The following is a 19,267-nucleotide window of genomic DNA, read 5'->3' on the forward strand; positions in this document are numbered from 1 at the left end:
AGGTGGGGTCGGAAACGGTTTTAGGGGTGAAGACTTGCAGACGCACTTTATGATCTCGAGTTTCCGTTTTTATATCAGAACTTTGTGTCTGACAACAGATTTATGCACACATTAACTTGCAATATTGGTCGAAAGAAATCATTATATCTTATCAGCCACTAGCTAATGCAGCTTTGTGGCTACATCATTAGCAAAACTGAATACTGTTTGATAAAATACACAACTTTATTACGTAGCAAACGTTATTCGCGCAATAGGAAATAGTGTTACGTTTTATATCTTCCCACGGAGAGATTTGATTGACGGACGCGCAGAAAGATGCGTTTTTGTGTTGTTCAAACAGTTATTAAATGTACATATCTCAGTTTTAAATCAACACCAACTTTTTACTAGCTAGTTTACTAACATTTTCCGCGGGTGACATCATCTTTGTGGCAAGCTAGAGGATGGCCGGTCCCTGTAACGTTAACTGTAACACAAGCATGCTAGCATGCCAGCACAATATCACAATTTTACAAAATACATTTTTAATAATGTAGGTTGTTGTTCAGTGTTGTCTAATATAAGTTGTGTTAATATTATTCACGTATAATCTATATGAATACCACGGTCCAACTGTGATTATATTAATAATATTTAATAAAATCCATTTGTATGCTAATCGAATTAAAGTGCAGAAAATCAGTAGCTTTAGGCTACTAGAAGAGAGGACATGTTTGAGTAAATATATTATAGTTGCCGTATGTAAAATATTATATTAACAATAATAAAATCATCAATTAGGATATTAAAAATATAGGCAAAAGTTTAAAACATTACGTAGCTATTATTAAACGGTATAAAATAGTACTTTGGTGTCCTCTGGTGGTTACTTTACACTTACATGAGACTGAGATACTCTCACTGATAGACTGGTTAATATTTACCCAAAAATGACTCAAATACTCCAACACTATTTCAATTTATTAGACTCTTCATATTTCAGTAAAGCATTGTTGCTGTTTTACATTGCAATTACATGTTACACTGTTGAATTTTAACAAATAAATGCATCACATTATTAGTCTGCTCATGTTTAAAATCTTCTTTATCTGAATAAATCTTCAAAAATAAAGCTTATTTACAGTGTTATTACAGACACTTAGCATAAACAAGTGAACAGATAAATATTGATGAATTTAGGAAAATAACAATAACTAGCTTGCAAGTTAAAGCATCAGCAGGCTGTTTTGTAATAGTGCAACACTGGTAGCCTCTTTCATCAAAAATAAGGTGGACAGAAGCAGCGTGAACAATGACACTCACCTTTGACCACAATTTCAAGAGTGTTGGGGTTTCATGTAGTTATATTGAAGTCTACCCCTGCCTTCTAATCTCAAGTAATATGAGCCACTGTCTGTTGGTTTGAGATTATTGAAGCGAGTGCTACACCTTTTCTCTGTAGGTTTGCCAAATATTTCTCCTGTTAAGAGTCCACTGTCAGGGCTGCTGGAGTCAAACACCAAAACTGCAGGTTTTCCATCTTTATACCATAATCTCTTTGCAGTATCAGTGAGGTCATCTTTATATCTTTCATCAATATTGAATATACAGGGTATAAAAACACAGGATCCTTCTAGAGCTTCTACTCTCTCCGGCAGACTGATACTGAAGCCACATAAAACACCTGAAACAAACACAAACACTAAAGTAACTCATCAAACACAGTGAACATGCTGAATAAATCTCACTCACAAACATTTTTTATTTCTCCTTTATCTCTCAAAGTTCAGATGAATCTGCTTTCGCTTTAAGTTAATCAGTAGTTATTAAGAGTAATCAAGAATAGTTAACATGAGCGAGACCTTGTATCAGACATCCAGCGAGGAGGAACGTCACAGATATTTCCATCATTTAAACTCACTTCACCTTACAGGAGAAAAAACACACACAAATAAACACACATCAAGGTTTTAAATCATATGTGTGACGATATTTTATAAGCACAATTATTTTACTGTTGGTTTGGTAAAACATAAAGTCATATAAAGTGCCAAAACTGTTACACGAGTAAGATATTAAATGTGAAACACCTACAAAGCCTAAACTTGACATAATGGTATAAAAATATTAGTAACTTTTTAAAATCTTTTCTATTTCAAAAGTTGTTGGAGGAAGGCTCAGGGTCTCACACTGCAACTCAAAAGCACAAATAAAAGAAAAAACATGAATCACAAAATACTGAAATCTGTTCATTTACAGATACATTTTACATTTGAGGAATAAATGTTTTACTGTGTTGTGTGTAAAAGACTTACGCAGTCGTGTGTTGAAGATGAGGGAAATGAGAGCTGGAGCTTTACTGTCTCTCTTACACTGATAGAGGGAGGCGAGAATGACAATTACTTTACCACAGTTTTTTCCACCACTTCCTCTTTTATTCAGATCTCTGAAATAACAATGGCCTGCCCTCCACATCTAGATTACTTCAGACAAAAAGGGGTTAAAAAAATAAAAATATATATAATATATTATTTTATTTATATAAATACATAATTTTGTTGTTGTTGTATTTACAAATGTGTCTTGTTTAATAATAACTTGCTGACTTATCATCTCCACCCCAATAAAATGTATTTCAGTGCATCTATAGGAGCAGTTATATAGTTTAGTAGTTTATATACAAAATAGGTATGTTTACAACAAAAATCATTTGATGATATGAATTTCATTTGTATCTAAATTGTTAAGCGTTTCCTGTTGTTTACACCTGTGTTTACATCCTTTCCACAACAGAGTTAACGCTAGAAACTGCATATAAGATATCACTGCTAACTAATAACAATGTATAGATAGTGGCTTACAATCCACAGCTTCATCTTTTACTTTTTAGTTTGGACAGAAGTGTGTGTAGTATAGTGTGTCCACTGTCATATTGAAATGACATAAACACAAGTCACTATATATAAAACGAAACTCCTGATATTAAATATCCCTGTGATTTCGAGGCAACGTGCATGAGTGTGGTTTTACATGCTCACCGAATTGTTTGACAGGCCAGCCTGATCTCACGAGAAAACGTAAGTATTTTACGTGTTGCCAGTTTAGTGGCTAATTCGTACGAATTCGTACGAGTTCAGTCATACGAAATGGTATGATTTTAAAAAGGAGGCGTGGCACCTGACCCCACCCCTAATCCCAACCGTCATTGGGGGATAAGCAAATCGTACTAAATTGTACGCATTAGATCATAAGAATTCATACGAATTAGCCACTAAATGAAAAAGTTACGAATTGCCGTGAGATTGTGTTTGACAGGCATATATTAACATGTCTCCAATGTAACATCTATAATCATGTCCACAAGACAGAATTTGCAAAGACACTGGTACTAAAAGATCTGTTCAGCATTCTGCGATCAGCTGCAGCTCAAGAATGAGTTTTACAAGATTACAAACAACAGTATATGATTGTCTAATAAAGAGTAAAATCACTATTGTAATCAATCATAACCGCTGGAATTAGCACAGCCACACAGTGTCAGTACAACTATAAAGGAAAATGCTTTAAACACACAACAGGAGGCCTGGTTTGGGGATGTTAAATGCCTGATGAATATCCATAGAGCAGTGTATATTAACTTATAATCTGTCACATGCTGCGAATAGACATGCAAAAACAGTAGCTACTAATTTAAATGTGTGTGTGTGTGTGTGTGTGTGTGTGATTGTGTGTGTGTGTACTACAAACTTTGTAATGACATTTGTGCGTGCCTCATTGTTGCAGAAAAGCTTGAATAAACTCAATACATCATATAAACTTACTTGGTAGTTTTGACTAAGAAACTGCATCTCTGCTTCATCTTTGACACGGATGGGAGAACGCTGGGTGAGGAAAACAAGCTCTTTTGCATTTAAAGGCACAGGCTACAAAAATAACTGCATCTTTTACAAAACTAATATGTTCAGCAGGGCATAATAAACGATCTGACAGGTATTTTGAGCTGAAACTTCACAGACACCTTCTGGAGACACCAAAGACTCATCTTACATCCTGTAAAAGGGCTAAAATAGGAGCCCTATAAGAATGTCAAATGTTTAATAGAAACAAATATATTTTAAGCCAGAAATGTGCCAGTTCTGAGATGTTTTCTGTTCTCAAACTTATTAGTTTCTAATGAGAATGCAAGAATGAAATATCACATTTGCATATGTCAGATTTGATTCAATGCAACATTACATAACCTGAAGTACACAAAATATATATTGCCCTTACTTATATTAGCAATGTTTATTATCAAAATAATTTTATCCATTTGTTTATATCTATAATAATTAGTTTATATTAGTTAGTTCCTGATTTTTAATTTAGATGTGCTGCAAAACAATATGAAAAGCTATTAATGCTATAGTTATGTCAGTTCCCACATTTATAAAAATGTTGCATTTGAAAATACTGATTTAACATTATTCCTGAAAATAGTTATACAGTATATTGACATGAATCATCTCTGTGTTTATTCAAAATCATCATTTATTTTGCTTTTGTTTTTATCACAAGTATAATCTTACAGTGCACAAGAAAACCTAATCAAACTGAGAAAAAAGAAACAAGCAGAAAAAGAAACAGAATAAAAGCAGTAAAAATATGTAAAACATTAAGAAAAACTGTATAATTACATGAGATACTGTTGTCATGGTGGAAGATTTCAACTTTTTGCCAACACGGTTTGACCTTTATAAAAAGTTTTCTTTTAATTTCAGTCATTGTTTCTTCCAGAGACACTGGGCTATGCTTTCAATTGCATAAAAGAGGCAAAAATAGTCATTAAAATAAATACATATACATAAAGAACATATTTGGAGAAGAAAATGAAATCCACATCATGTCCCGGTGAAAAGATTGATAAATATAATTTCACATCTGCATGTGTTGACAAATAAATTCCTGAAACTCAATTATAAATCTTTTATCATTTAAGTTAAGAACAAAAAATATATATATATTTAAATATGAAACAAAGGCATTGATTATTTATAGGAGACACACAAAACAGAAATAAAATACAGATGAAAATATATATTTATCTGTATTAAATATAATTATAAATGCTGATCTTTGAAAAAAATGTGAATTTTCAAACAGAAAATCAATTAATTAATTAATTCATTCATTTTCCTTTGGCTTAGTCTCTTATTTATCAGGGATCAACACGACAGAATGAACCACCAACTATTACAGTCTATGTTTTACTTAGCGGATGCCCTTCCAGAAGCAACCCAGTACTGAAAAACACCCATACACCATCACACACACGCAGAATGGCCAATTTAGATCATCAATTCCCCTATAGCGCATGTGTTTGGACTGTGAGGTAAACTGGAGCACCCGGAGGAAACCCACGCTAACACAGGGAGAACATGCAAACTCCACATGGAAATGCCAACTGACCTAGCCGGAACAGAGACCTTCTTGCTATAAGGTACTATAAGGACAATACTAACCACTGAGCCAGTGTCACCCCTTAACAGCAAATTATGATTTATAAGTACAGTATTCCTTTGCCAACACAGATATTATTATTATTTTTTTTATTTTAAAAACATTTTCAATATTAAACAACATAAAATCTTTATCTTGAAATTTTGTGCATTATAATAATTTTTTAAACATAATAAAAGTAAATGTTTTCAGTGCAAAATAAAGACACTGATTTGCATTTTAGCGCTTTTTTTTATTCTTTTTTGATGCATTTGTGTGTGAGAAAGGCTGGGCGTCAAACTTCTGATCTGCTGAGAAAAATATGAAAACTCCCAGCATTAAATACTTTTTTAACAGAATTTGTTTAAGGCGTTTGTGTGTGAAAATGTTTGGGTGTCAACGCTCACAGAGAACGTGTTTTATCACAGTTTTCACAGATAATGTGTTTTCTTTCTTATACTGTATGTTCTCCTAATCTGGTGAGAAATATTAATAATCTGCATGTTTTTTAGTCACAAACATCTGAAATATCTCGTTTTTTATATATATTTTGTAGATGTTTTCTGCACAATCAATCAAAACTAGGACAAGTGATGCTTTTTTTCACACTCAGTAACCTCCTGTGCTGGCTCATGTCTTCATAAATCACATCTGATGCTGTGTTTGTCTTGGCGGTGTGTGTGTCTTCAGATGGTGTGTTTGTTTCAGCAGTGCGTATGTCTTCAGGTGGTGCATTTTTCTCTATGGCGTTTGTGTCGTCAGATGGTTTGTTTTTCTCCATGGTGTGTGTGTCTTCAGGTGGTGCATTTTTCTCCATGGCGTGTGTGTCTTCAGATGGTGTGTTTTTCTCAGTGTTGTGTGTGTCTTCAGATGGTGCGTCTTTCTCAGTGTTGTGTGTGCCTTCAGATGTGTTTGTTTCAGTGGTGTGTATGTCTTTAGGTGGTGTGTTATTCATGGCGGTGTGTGTGTCTACAGATGTGTTTTTCTCTGCAGTGTGTGTGGTTGTGCTACCTATCTCAGGTGTTGTGTGTGTGTCTACAGCACAGCGTCGGACCATGGCGTATTTTTCAGTCAGTGTGGAAAGTCCTCTGATTTCTCCTGACGTCGACTCTACGTTCACACATTCGGTGGAGGAGAAATGAACAGTTTCTGACGTGATCAATGTGGACGACAGCAAGGTTTTCTGACAAAAAGAACCAGCACAATCATAACTGAACGCCTGTCTGTGTGCTTTTGAGCACTCATAATGTGTGTGTAACTCACCCTTTCAGTCAGAATGAGTTCAGATGCGTCGTCTCGTCTGCTTTCTAAAAGTTTTCTAGACTTTTTTCTGAAAATGGACCATCAGGAAACACATTATTAGACTAAAATCACCATCAGAATCACAAATCAATTCAAGTTGTTCACAATAAGGTGCACATCATCACATTTTGGGCTGCACAATATATGATTTCAGCATTGATATCACAGTGTGCGAATCTGCAATAATGACATATGTTAGCACATCACTGCAGTGTTGATTTGGATTATAATTAACCAGAAAGCAGAGCACATGCAAAGTTTAACCCTAATAAAGTGAAAGTTAAGAGCCCGTGATTATGTACAACTTAAAGCCAATTTAATTTCAGCCCTTTGTGCACTTTGTGCTTTAAGAGTGCATTTCACAAAACAAAAAACACCATTGAAATCTTCTGAGAAATGTTCTTTCACTGAACATATTGCAGCTGTTTAGTGGTTGTGTTTTCTTGTCTTTCCATTGGTTTGTGTGATTTACTCACCGTTCATTGCAGACGGTCAGAACACAGAAGATCAGGACGAGTGATGCTCCGGTGGCGAATCCCAGCAGTACATATGCAGGATGGAGACCTGGAAAAAAGAGGTCAGAGGTCAACACATTCATACACAACCTCATGTGGAAACTACAAACTTTTGTACAATCAAGGCTGTAATCCTTGCAAATTACTTGCAAACAATAAAGTTTAAAAGACAATCGCAACAGGAATAGACAAAAAAATAAATAAATAATAATAATACATTTTATTTAAAGGCGCCTTTCTAGCAACTCAAGGACACCGTACAATCAACAAGAATAATAAAACTACAAGAGAAATAATAAAATATACACAGCAACAGCGCAAATAAAATTAAGTATTAAAAGCCATCTTAAATAAGTGGGTTTTGAGTTTTGATTTGAACAATGTAAGGGAGTCAATGCTTCTAATGGCAGGTGGTAATGAGTTCCAAAGCTGCGGAGCAGAGCGGCTGAATGCTCTGTTGCCCATTGCTTAAAGGCGCGAAGAGGGAACAGACAAGTGGAGGGAGGAAGAAGATCGCAGGGTCCGAGAAGGAACAGAAATGTGGATGAGGGCAGACAAATAATATATTTTATATATATATATATATATATATATATATATATATATATATATATATATATATATATATATAGCAAAAATGTAAAATATTAATACTAATATCAAATAAATAAAATAATAATAATAATTAAAAATAATTCAAATAAATAATTACCTACAGTACATGATAATACAAATAATACAATAATCTGATTTATTTATAGTGGTCTTTTACATAAATATGAAACCAAACCATATTGATGGTCACAATTAAACCTGTTTGCACAGATTTCTTTATATAAATCAGATAAAGAAGAGAGTCTTCCTTTTTTTAAAATATGTGATCATAGGTTGCCATGTCTCAAAACCTTTAGGACAGATCTCTTCATTAAATATTAATTTTCTCTAATTTCAGATGTAAAATCAGATCACACATCCACATTGAAGCTTTAGGTGAAGCTGCTGATTTCCACTCAAGTAGTATTCTTCTCCTTGCTAACAAAGTAGCGAAGGCGACAGCATTTTTTTCCTTGTTGGTCAACGATATCTTGTGTTCTGGTACACCAAAAACAGCTAACTCAACACCAGGTTTCATCTCTAAATTAAAGGCATCATTTAATGAAACTACAAACGTATTGTAGAAATGCAATCAGACACTCATAAACAAGTCGTATAGGTATCAGATCAAGGATAAGATAAAATTTATAGTCTCCTGTATGATATTAAATGTGGTTACACTGCAATACCCATTAAAACACTGCAATTAAAAGTGCTTTAAATGTGCTGGATTAAACAGTATGCATCACAAACAGTTCAAACATTTTTAGATGTGTACTTAATTGAGCTAAATTAACTGTCAGCTCTCTTTAAAGGGGGTCTATTATGCAAAAATGACATTTATTAGGGTTGTAAACAGTTATGTGGCAGCAGTGTTTGAATATAGCCAGCTTCTAATGGTAAAAATGTATTAATTTTATTTGTCTATAATCACACTTGATGTTCTGCTGAAACACTTTGATTGACATTCTCCCTTTGTACGTGTCATCAGAGGGAAAAAGCCCCGCCCACTAGTGACCATCTCCCATTTATTAGCATAGGACATTAGTCTTGTTTTTGAATTTGCCACTATGCTGATGCACAGGCATTTGTAGCTCCGCCCTCTTTTGAAAAGAGCTCAATCTCATTTTAATTTAAAGCGATAGTCACCAAAACAGCACAATTAGGATCAAGGCCTAAATGGGTCCGTTTCAGAGAGTTTAAAACAATATCTGTAAGATATTTTGAACTGAAACTTCAAAGAGATCTGCTACTTATTTTTCATCTTGTAAAAATGTGCATAATAGGTCCCCCACTAGATGCCCCTAAATGACAATGTTCATTCATTAGTGAATCTGACCTGTGTGTTGTGTTGTTGTGATGTGCTGAAACTGGTGGCTGGCGGATCCGTGAGCGTTTGCAGTCCAACACTGCAGGACTGATGAGTCTGAGAGAGACTGACGGATGCTCAGGGTGCTCTCCAAGCTCTTGTTTCCTATAGTTTGCTCACTTATCTGCATTTCTTTAGTGGAATTGAGAGCTTTTCCAGACAGACGCCACTGTAGTTTAGGCAGAGGATTCCCGTCAACCTTACAGACACAGATGAGTGTGTCGTTTTGGCTACAAGAGCTGGAGATTTTGGGTGGAACTGAAAGAAAAAAGTTGGTGATGTGCATGTGTATTTGATCCTTTGCTGTCTCTTTTTAAAGTTAAAATATCTACACGTTGTTAAATGAAGGTGCATTTACACTATTAAGCAAAATTAAACTGATTATGTATCCAAATGTAAAATCAAAACAATGTGTTGAACAAAACAGAAGATATTTTGAAGAATGCTGGAAACCTTTAATCCTTGACGTCCATAGCAGGCGAAAACAAATACTATGGGAGTCAATGGGTGCCAGCATTTTTCAAAATATCTTCTTTTCTGTTCAACAGAAGAAAGAATCTCAAAAACAAGTAAAGTGTGAGTGGATGATTGAAATGATGATTTTCATTATTAGCTGAACTATTCCTTTAAGATATTAAGACCTGTTTAAAATTATAAGTAGATTGTGCTCAAAGCTAAAAACAAACAATTTGCCAATGAGAATATTCTTCCTTCACTTGTCACAAACTTTGAGTTTCTTTCTTCTGTTGAACAAAAAAGAAGATATTTCTAAGAATGCTGGAAATCTCCAAGCATTGACTTTCATAGCAGGTAAAAACAAATACAATTGAAGTCAATGCATGGCAGCGTTTTTATTAGACTCTCAAAAACAAGTAAAGGCTGAGTAAATGGTGATTTTTATTTTGGGGTGAACTATTGCTTTTATATATTAAGCCCTGTTTATTGATATATTCATTAAAGGTAAACAAAGATTCAGCTTAAAGCTCAAAACTCAAATCTGTCAATGGAGTCATTACAATAAACTATTAGAAACTTCTAAACAAGATCTCTTTTGCAGATATTAAAAGCAGAAACTCACTTAATTCAGATTAATGTTTCAGAAAACTGAACATCTTACAGCATTTTGTTTGTCTAGTGTGTGCTGTATCCTGATTTACCAATTTTTTACATTTTGTGCTGAATAACAGCACAAAATTATTGAATAAGATTTATTTTTTCAGTGTTTGTGACAAAATAAAAGAAAATCTGCAGAAGTACAAAGAGGAACACTCACTATTGTGGTAATAAAAGCAGATTTTCACATTTAAAATAAGCTTTTCTACTGCGAAATCTCCAAGTAATTCAGTGTATTACAAACCCTTGTCATTTTTTGTCTGTGAGATTTACTTCTGAACAGTTTCTACACCTTTTTTTCAGTGCACACTTGTAAATCATGTTAGCATTATTTTTACACATTGCTTTGTCTTCAGCAATTGCATGTTTTACTATAAAGCGTGTGATTCTCACACTTTAGTGCTATTTTACACAGAAAGCTGCTGTTTTTCCATCTGCATTTTCTGTAAATGAAGACACACCTATGCTAAACTGTATAACACTGTACTACGCCTACTTCATAGCTTATTACAACTTAACCACAGCGAACTGTCAGCAATTATCAGCCTTTTCTGAACATTTCTTTATTGTGTCATGCTTTTTGCAACCGATATATCAGAATATTTTAACTAAAGTGACTTACGAGTGAGGATAAAAGAAGCACTTCAAATCATCAGAGAGCAGCAGTAAATAAATGATATGATAAGTCTCAGTTACTAAATCTACAAGTCTAATATTACCATTAGTGTTTTGTATTAGTTGCATCAAGTGATGATACTTACACTATATACTTAGAAGAGTATCAAGAACTCATATACCAGTAAAGACTCTTAATACTCACACTGGACGTCCAGCAGCACTGATGTGTTCTGAGTCCCGTGTTGGTTTTCAGCTCTACAGTAGTATCGTCCACTGTGGGCCGGGTTCACATTGCTGATGGTCAGGTTTGGTCCAGACAGATCGAAGTAGCTCAATGTCAGGTTTGGTTCGGTCACATTTGTGTTGCTTATGGTCAGGTTTAGTTCGGTAAAGTTGGAGTTGCTGATGGTCAGGTTTGGTCCGGTCGGTGGTTCCAGGTCTCCTTCAGTGTGTCTGTACCAGCTGTATTTGACTGCTGGGTTTGCTTCACTGCTGCAGCTCAGAGTCACTGAATGACCCTCCACAATCACACCAGCTGGACTCACATGAGCAGAGACACTTTTAGGAGCATCTGATGAAGAGAACAGCTTTACTATTTTGCACATTATTTATAAAAAAGCATTATTTCCTAGGTTTAACATTCAATCAGAAATAGACTATCTTTAATTTGTCAATGACTCCCAAATCGGGTCCAGCAGAGTACAGTGAATGACACTGTGTGTAGTATCATGATTATCAGTAAAAAATATATTACAGATGTAAGAATTGAAATATTACAAATATTTTTGATGTCTTTGACAATTCAAAACATGAGCTGAAAACAGGGCCAATTGACTTCACAACCCAGCAGGTGGGAATGCGGGAAAAACCAGTTCCTGCTGTATTTGCATCTGAGTCTGCTGAAACTCGGCTTCAACCACCCCAACTCAAGCATATGGTCATTTCAATGTTTGAATGTTCTAGATTAACCAAACTGACTTTAATTATCATGTTTGATATCATTTGAAATGTCTCAGTGCGATTGGTACAATGGTCTCATTCTCTCAGAAACAGACATAATCAACACAATAAATATATAACTTCAGGCATCTTTTGAACCACTGTGAAGGGTGTGACTTTTCCACTAAGTGTGAATGCCTTCTGTTATGCACACACCCCCTTCCTTGAGGGAATTCTTGGATTATTTAAGGTAAGGTTTGAGAAAGGCTCGGCGCGATTCTGCCTAACCAGATCAGTCCATAACATGGCTTGCTCCATGTTATGTATATTTTTTAAGTCAGGAATTCATCTTTTTCATCTTGGATTTGCCTTTGATAATTTGATGTTTTGTATTGATCGTTTATGAATTGACTGATTGAATATGGCATAATACATTTACCTGACTAATAAATTGTTATGTTTTGAATTATTCAAACAGAGTTCGTGTTATTATCTCTAGTAGATTGTGGTAATTTCATAGCACCACAAGCCCCTGTTCAGGTAAGTAGAGGACTAGAACACGGTAGATGGAGCATTGCGGCATGCTACATGATGTCTCTAGAGCTCCGACTAACACATTGGCATTAATTCATGTATACTTAGGCTGTAAAAGGATATCTAAGGGAATAGTCCTTCACCCGATAAACTTATAATACTATTTAAATAGTATAGTGATTATTCAAAGTTACTACTAGTTTAAGTACGACTGGTCTGCTTAATTCTATAGTAATGATCATTATATGACTAAATAGCTCTGTTTGATTTAGGAGGTAGCAGACCTATGGGGACCGCATAAAAAATATCCTAATCTGAGTAAGTAGGGTTCTGCCTTTTTAGGATAGACATGCAAGACTTAAGCAAGACTGACATGCTTGTGCTTAAGAAATTGTATACTCGGCCGGTAAAAGATTCAGGATGTTATAGGAATCCCAATGAACGAGAATAACATAAAAAGATGAACCGAAGAGAATATTCAATCATAATCTAAAATAATGTGAAAGGAAACAAAATAACCTTCTCAATGTTTTATAATTGGAGTCAGATAAAACGAGGATAAATAAATGAATATTCTAAACCACCTCATACTAAAATTGGAGTCAGATATGAGCTAAGTTTAATATAAATCAACATTGTGCACTGGAAAGACCGAACATGCAGTGAACCTTCATCCACCAGTGGATACCGTCATTGGACCAACTGGCTGGACCCTACACAGACAACAACACTACCTAATACTTACACTGAACGTCCAGCAGCACTGATGTGTTCTGAGTCCCGTGTTGGTTTTCAGCTTTACAGTAATATCGTTCACTGTGAGACCGGTTGATGTTGCTGATGGTCAGGTTTGGTCCGGTCAGTGGTTCAAGGTCTCCTTCAGTGTGTCTGTACCAGCTGTAGTTCGCTGCTGGGTTTGCTTCACTGCTGCAGCTCAGAGTCACTGAATGACCCTCCACAATCACATCGTATTTATGAACAGAGGGTTTTTCTGGAGGATCTAATGGAAGAGAAAATAATTTAGGTCATATGTATTCAGCATATTGTGATTTTTAATGATATAACATTGTGATCAAAACAGTAATGAGACTTAATACTTACACTGGACGTCCAGCAGCACTGATGTGTTCTGAGTCCCGTGTTGGTTTTCAGCTCTACAGTAGTATCGTCCACTGTGAGACCGGTTGATGTTGCTGATAGTCAGGTTTGGTCCAGTTGGTGGTTTCAGGTCTCCTTCAGTGTGTCTGTACCAGCTGTATTTGACTGCTGGGTTTGCTTCACTGCTGCAGCTCAGAGTCACTGAATGACCCTCCACAATCACACCAGCTGGACTCAGATGAGCAGAGACACTTTTAGGAGCATCTGATGAAGAGAACTTTGATCATTACAGTGTAATTGACAGCATTATTTATAGATCATCTGTGACTGAAATAATTCCTGTCTTACACTGAACATGTAGCTGTCGGGTGCTGTGTGTTGTGATCTGCTGCTGTGTTGCAGTGCAGGTGAATTCAGCTCTGTGATGATGATGAGTTACAGTGAACGTCAGGTCAGAGTAGTAATGTGTTTGGTTTTGATGCTGCAGTTTTGGGATGTTTGCATTGATGAGGTGTTCAGGACTGGAGCTCCATGTTAGAGATGATGGAAGAGACGGACAGAAGATCTTAAAGCAGCTCAGAGTCACTGATTTTCCCTCCGTCACCTCCATCACCTCCTGCTGATCCTGAAGCAGAAGCACTGTGGGGTTGGGTGGAGACGCTGAAACACACACACAGATGCAAATGCAAGTTAAAGCATCAGCAGGCTGTTTTGTAATAGTGAAACACTGGTAGCCTCTCATCAAAAATAAGGTGGACAGAAGCAGCGTGAACAATGACACTTACCTTTGACCACAATTTCAACATAGGAGTGTTGGGGTTTCATGTAGTTATATTGAAGTCTACCGCTGCCTTCTAATCTCAAGTAATATGAGCCACTGTCTGTTAGTTTGAGATTATCGAAGCGAGTGCTGCACCTTTTCTCTGTAGGTTTGCCAAATATTTCTCCTGTTAAGAGTCCACTGTCAGGGCTGCTGGAGTTAAACACCAAAACTGCAGGTTTTCCATCTTTATACCATAATCTCTTTGCAGTATCAGTGAGATCATCTTTATAATCTTCATCAATATTGAATGTGCAGGGTATAAAAACACAGGATCCTTCTAGAGCTTCTACTCTCTCCAGCAGACTGATACTGAAGCCACATAAAACACCTGAAACAAACACAAACACTAAAGTAACTCATCAAACAGTGAACATGCTGAATAAATCTGGCTCACAAACATTTCCTATTTCTCCTTTATCTCTCAAAGTTCAGATGAAGCTGCTTTCAGTTTAATCTCGTTAAAAGAGTCAGTAGTTATTAAAAGTAATCAATAATAGTTAATATGAGCGAGACCTTGTATCAGACATCCAGTGAGGAGGAACGTCACAGATATTTCCATCATTTACACTCACTTCACCTTACAGGAGAAAACACACACACAAATAAAACACACATGAAGGTTTTAAATCATATACATTTGTGACAATATTGTATAAGCACAATTATTTTCTGTGTAAAACTGTAGAGCTCTATTAATGTAAACTCATTTAATGTCCCTAAACTCTTTCAGAAATAATATAATAAATGTGAAAAGAGTGTCAAAATCTCTACAATACAGCACTTTCCTGTCATTCAGACCTGCAACACATTTAACCGGTCTCCAATAGAGAATGTGAGGCGCATCATTCATTCATTCATTTTCCTTTGGATTAGTCCTTTTATTCATCGGGGGTCACCACAGCGGAATGAACCACCAAATTATCCAGCATATGTTTTACGGCCAATTTACTTCATCAATTCCCCTATAGCGCATGTGTTTGGACTGTGGGGGAAACCGGAGCACCTGAAGAAAACCCACACTAACATGCAAACTTCACACAGAAATGCCAACTGGACTTGAATCAACAACCTTTTTGCTGTGAGATGACAGTGCTAACCACTGAGCCACTGTGTCGCCCAGTGGCGCATTTTGAAGCGCAAAATGCGACAACAAAAGCCTTACTGTTGCTGACCTTAAGACTCGTTTGCAAAAAGTACGAGACAAAATTACACGTGAAACACTTCATCACTTTGTGTCTTTAGTCTCTAAACGTCTTTGTGAAAAGGACATTACAAAGAAGAAAGAACATTGCAAAGTGGTAAATGCTGATACAACTTTTTTTAAATGTGTTGCAAGAACCAAAATTGGAATATGTGTTTGTTAAAAACTGAAAAAACAAGGAGCACAATAAATAATGTTTGTTATATGAATAATGTTTACTGTGTGCAATAAAATACAAGTAAATGTATAAATCAATGCTTTCTTTTTTTATTTGCGTTTTCCATACTGTCACAACTTTTTCTGATTTGGGGTTGGGTATATATAAAACAAATATTGTTTAAGGGGGCTAATAATATTGGCATTAAAAATGTAAAAATTAAAAACTGCTATCATTCTAGCCGAAATAAAACAAATAAGACCTTCTCCAGAAGAACAAATATTAAAGGAAACAAAATGCTAAACACCATTAAAAAAATATTTGAAAGAAATTCACTGGAGGGCAGATTATTCTGACTTCAACTATATACAGTGGAAGTCAGAAATATTCGCCCCCCTTTGATTATCTTTTTCTTTTTTTTTTTTTTTAAATATTTCCCAAATTATGTGTAACAGAGCAAGGAAATTTTCACAGTGTGTCTGATAATATTTTTTCTTCTGGAGAAAGTCTTATTTGCTTTATTTCGGCTAAAATAAAAGCAGTTTTTTATTTTTTAAACACCATTTTAAGGTCAATATTATTAGCCCCTTTAAGCTACATTTTTTTTTTGATAGTCTACAGAACAAACCATCGCTATACAATAACTTGCCTAATTACCCTAACCTGCCTAGTTAACATAATTAACCTAGTTAAGCCTTTAAATGTCACTTTTAAGCTGTATAGAAGTGTCTTGAAAAATATCTAGTCACATATTATTTACTGTCATCATGGCAAAGATAAAATAAATCAGTTATTAAAACTATTATGTTTAGAAATGTGTTGAAAAAAAGCTTCTCTCTGTTAAACAGAAATTGGGGGAAAAACTTTATTGAGAAGCTAATAATTCTGACTTCATCTGTATGAGTACACCTCTGACAAATTTCTCTTTTAAATGAACATTCTCCATAGGATGCTTTACAATATTATATTTCTTTAAATACATTAGAATTGTCAATTATCAAAGCCAAATCTGGAGCCAATCTCAGTTTAACATAACTTAAACTTATGACAACAGTCTCAATATTGGTACACACAAATATATAAGTTAGGAAAATATCAAATAAAGATTTTAAAAAGAAGAAAAATCAAGAGAAGCTAAAAATATATAAAGTGTAGTTGAAATTTAGTAAATTTTATTCTCTTTTTCAATATTTAGTTTGAATTTAAATGTATAATCTTTCTAATCCTAAAGATGTTCAGTGACCAAACTCTTATTTTAATGAATATAACCGTTTATAAAACTGTTTTGTTCAAATGCAAAAATGATACCACCTATATTCACTGAGAAATGGACTAAAACATTCAGAATTCAAAATAAGGTGTGCTCATGCTGAGCCCTGTATATAGGCTATATCGAATTAAGACTGCAAAAGCAATAGAAAAAGTTGTGGCAGTTTATTAGCAGGTTTTTGTAATGTAATTTACAACACTAACCCGGACAATACATCACTGCAAAATATTAATTATCAATAAAAGTCACCTTTTTTCCCCCTAACTTTTCTATATTGAAAGTTGTTGGAGGAAAAATCAAGATTTTACAGTGCAACTCAAAAGCAGAAATAAAGAAAAAACTGTTAATTTACAGATATTTTCACAGTGAGGATTAAATGTTTTACTGTGTTGTGTGTAAATGACTTACCAGAGGTGTTAAAGTGTGTTGAAGATGAGAGAAATGAGAGCTGGAGCTTTACCGTCTCTCTTTTACACTGATAAAGGGAGGCGCGAATGAAAATGATTTTACCAGTTTTTCCCACCCCTTCCTCTTTTAATCATCTCAGTAATAACAATGGCCTGCCCTCCACATCTAGATTACTGACAAGACAATGAGGGGTTTTGGAGGATAAAAACAAAAAAAGCATATCAGAGCTTTATTTTGTTTTATTTATATACATTACATATTTGTCTTTGTTGTATACTAAACATGTCTCTTGTTTAATAAAAAAATTTATGAGCATAAATAATGACGATCATTCCCTCCCTCTAAAATCTCATTCAGAACAACTATACTTTATATACAAAAGACATGTTTAGATCAAAGATCATTTGATTGCCAGTTAAATAAAAGAGAGTTGCTCTAAAATACTATTTAATTGTCAAATATCTGAAATAAATATATACACAGATGCTGGACATATAACTAGAACATCTTCAAAATGGGATTATTTCCCTAGACTGAGAGCCATTTAAAGGCCTTTGCAGGTGTTTATGAGCTGATTAGAGTGTGGCATCAGCTGTGTTCAATACTGAGAACCTGAATTTGGGGTTTTCATCAAAATCATCAAAATAAAAATAAATATATCATGAAAAATATCAGCCTGTGAGGAATAAGTAAATACATAATTAAGTCTCACTTCTTGAATGAAATTAGTGAAATAAATCCACTTTTTGAAGATATCCTAATTACATGACCAGCACCTACTGTGCACTCTCCTTCAAATGTGAGAAGGTAAATATTTAAATTATTAAATCATTCAATACCATGAATTAAATACAATTAAATTTTAATCTAAATCTAACATATAGTTCAGTATATTTATCAATTAATTAATTCATTTTCCTTCAGCTTAGTTTCTGTTTCAGAGGTCATCGAAGTGGAATGAACCGCCAACTATTCCAGCATATGATTTAAACAGCGGATGCCCTTCCATCTGCCATGAGTACTGGGAAACACCCACACACACACACACACACACACACACACACACACACACACACACACACACACACACACACACACACACACACACACACACACACACACACACTCATACACTACGGCCAATTTAGTTCATCAATTCCCCAATAGCACATGTGTTTTGACTGTGGGGGAATTCAGAGCACCCGGAGGAAACCCACACCAACACGAGGAGAACATGCAAACTCCACACAGAAATGCCAACTCAGCCGGGACTTGAACCAATGACTTATTTGCTGTGAGGCCATAATGCTAACCACTGAGCCACCCATTATTTATTCCATCAAGTTATTTATTAATTCTGGACAGAATGATCTAGTTACAAAACTTCTCTGACTAAGGGGGGAACATTATTTCATTTTTGCCATTTTATTTGATCAAAGGATGATTAAAACATTAAAGTTGACACTTTACTTGCATTAAAAATGTCATATGCAAAAAACAACAACTGGAGTCACTTTCTGGACCCGAACACAGACACTAAAACGTCATGTCCATTGATCATTATTATCATCATCTACTGTAAATGTGTTTTTAGTTTCATTCAATCCATGATTGTAAGCAGTAAATGATTATGTAAGATATTTTTTGTGTAGCATTATCTGTAATTAAATCTGTCTGCATGTTGTCATGTTATGGAAGTATGAAATAGTTTTCTTATCATGCCGCTAAGTGGAGCACACACAGTTAAAATGTAGTGCACTTTTCCATCTGCTCCACTAGGCGGCATAAGGAGACTCTTCCATACTTTTATAACATTAAAACTTATAAAAACTGTTTCCATAAACACGCACAAACACACACACAAAC

At 35.0% G+C, this 19,267-nt stretch overlaps 1 protein-coding gene across 4 annotated transcripts in view; it reads right to left on the bottom strand.

The window, feature by feature from the left end:
- Positions 1-4,615: 4,615 nt before the first annotated feature.
- Positions 4,616-19,267, bottom strand: part of LOC108179169 (sialic acid-binding Ig-like lectin 10) — a 59,025-nt gene continuing 44,373 nt past the window's right edge. For 2 of the 4 annotated variants that reach the window (XM_087247754.2, XM_087247755.2), the window contains exons 5-14: positions 14,879-14,942; positions 14,328-14,693; positions 13,891-14,202; positions 13,546-13,806; positions 13,190-13,444; positions 11,174-11,542; positions 9,211-9,498; positions 7,239-7,326; positions 6,724-6,790; positions 4,616-6,643 (exon numbers count right to left, since the gene is read on the bottom strand). In XM_087247754.2, coding sequence (XP_087103880.2) covers positions 6,032-6,643; positions 6,724-6,790; positions 7,239-7,326; positions 9,211-9,498; positions 11,174-11,542; positions 13,190-13,444; positions 13,546-13,806; positions 13,891-14,202; positions 14,328-14,693; positions 14,879-14,927 — 2,667 coding nt within the window. In that variant the 5' untranslated portion in view covers positions 14,928-14,942 and the 3' untranslated portion in view covers positions 4,616-6,031. Of the gene's footprint in view, positions 6,644-6,723; positions 6,791-7,238; positions 7,327-9,210; positions 9,499-11,173; positions 11,543-13,189; positions 13,445-13,545; positions 13,807-13,890; positions 14,203-14,327; positions 14,694-14,878; positions 14,943-17,401; positions 17,474-19,267 lie in introns of those variants that run through there. The other 2 variants (XM_087247756.2, XM_088649930.1) reach the window with 2 other exon arrangements.

The sequence above is a fragment of the Danio rerio genome, chromosome 4, assembly GCF_052040795.2.
Source record: "Danio rerio strain M-AB ecotype USA chromosome 4, GRCz13ab, whole genome shotgun sequence".
NCBI classification, from domain to species: domain Eukaryota; kingdom Metazoa; phylum Chordata; class Actinopteri; order Cypriniformes; family Danionidae; genus Danio; species Danio rerio.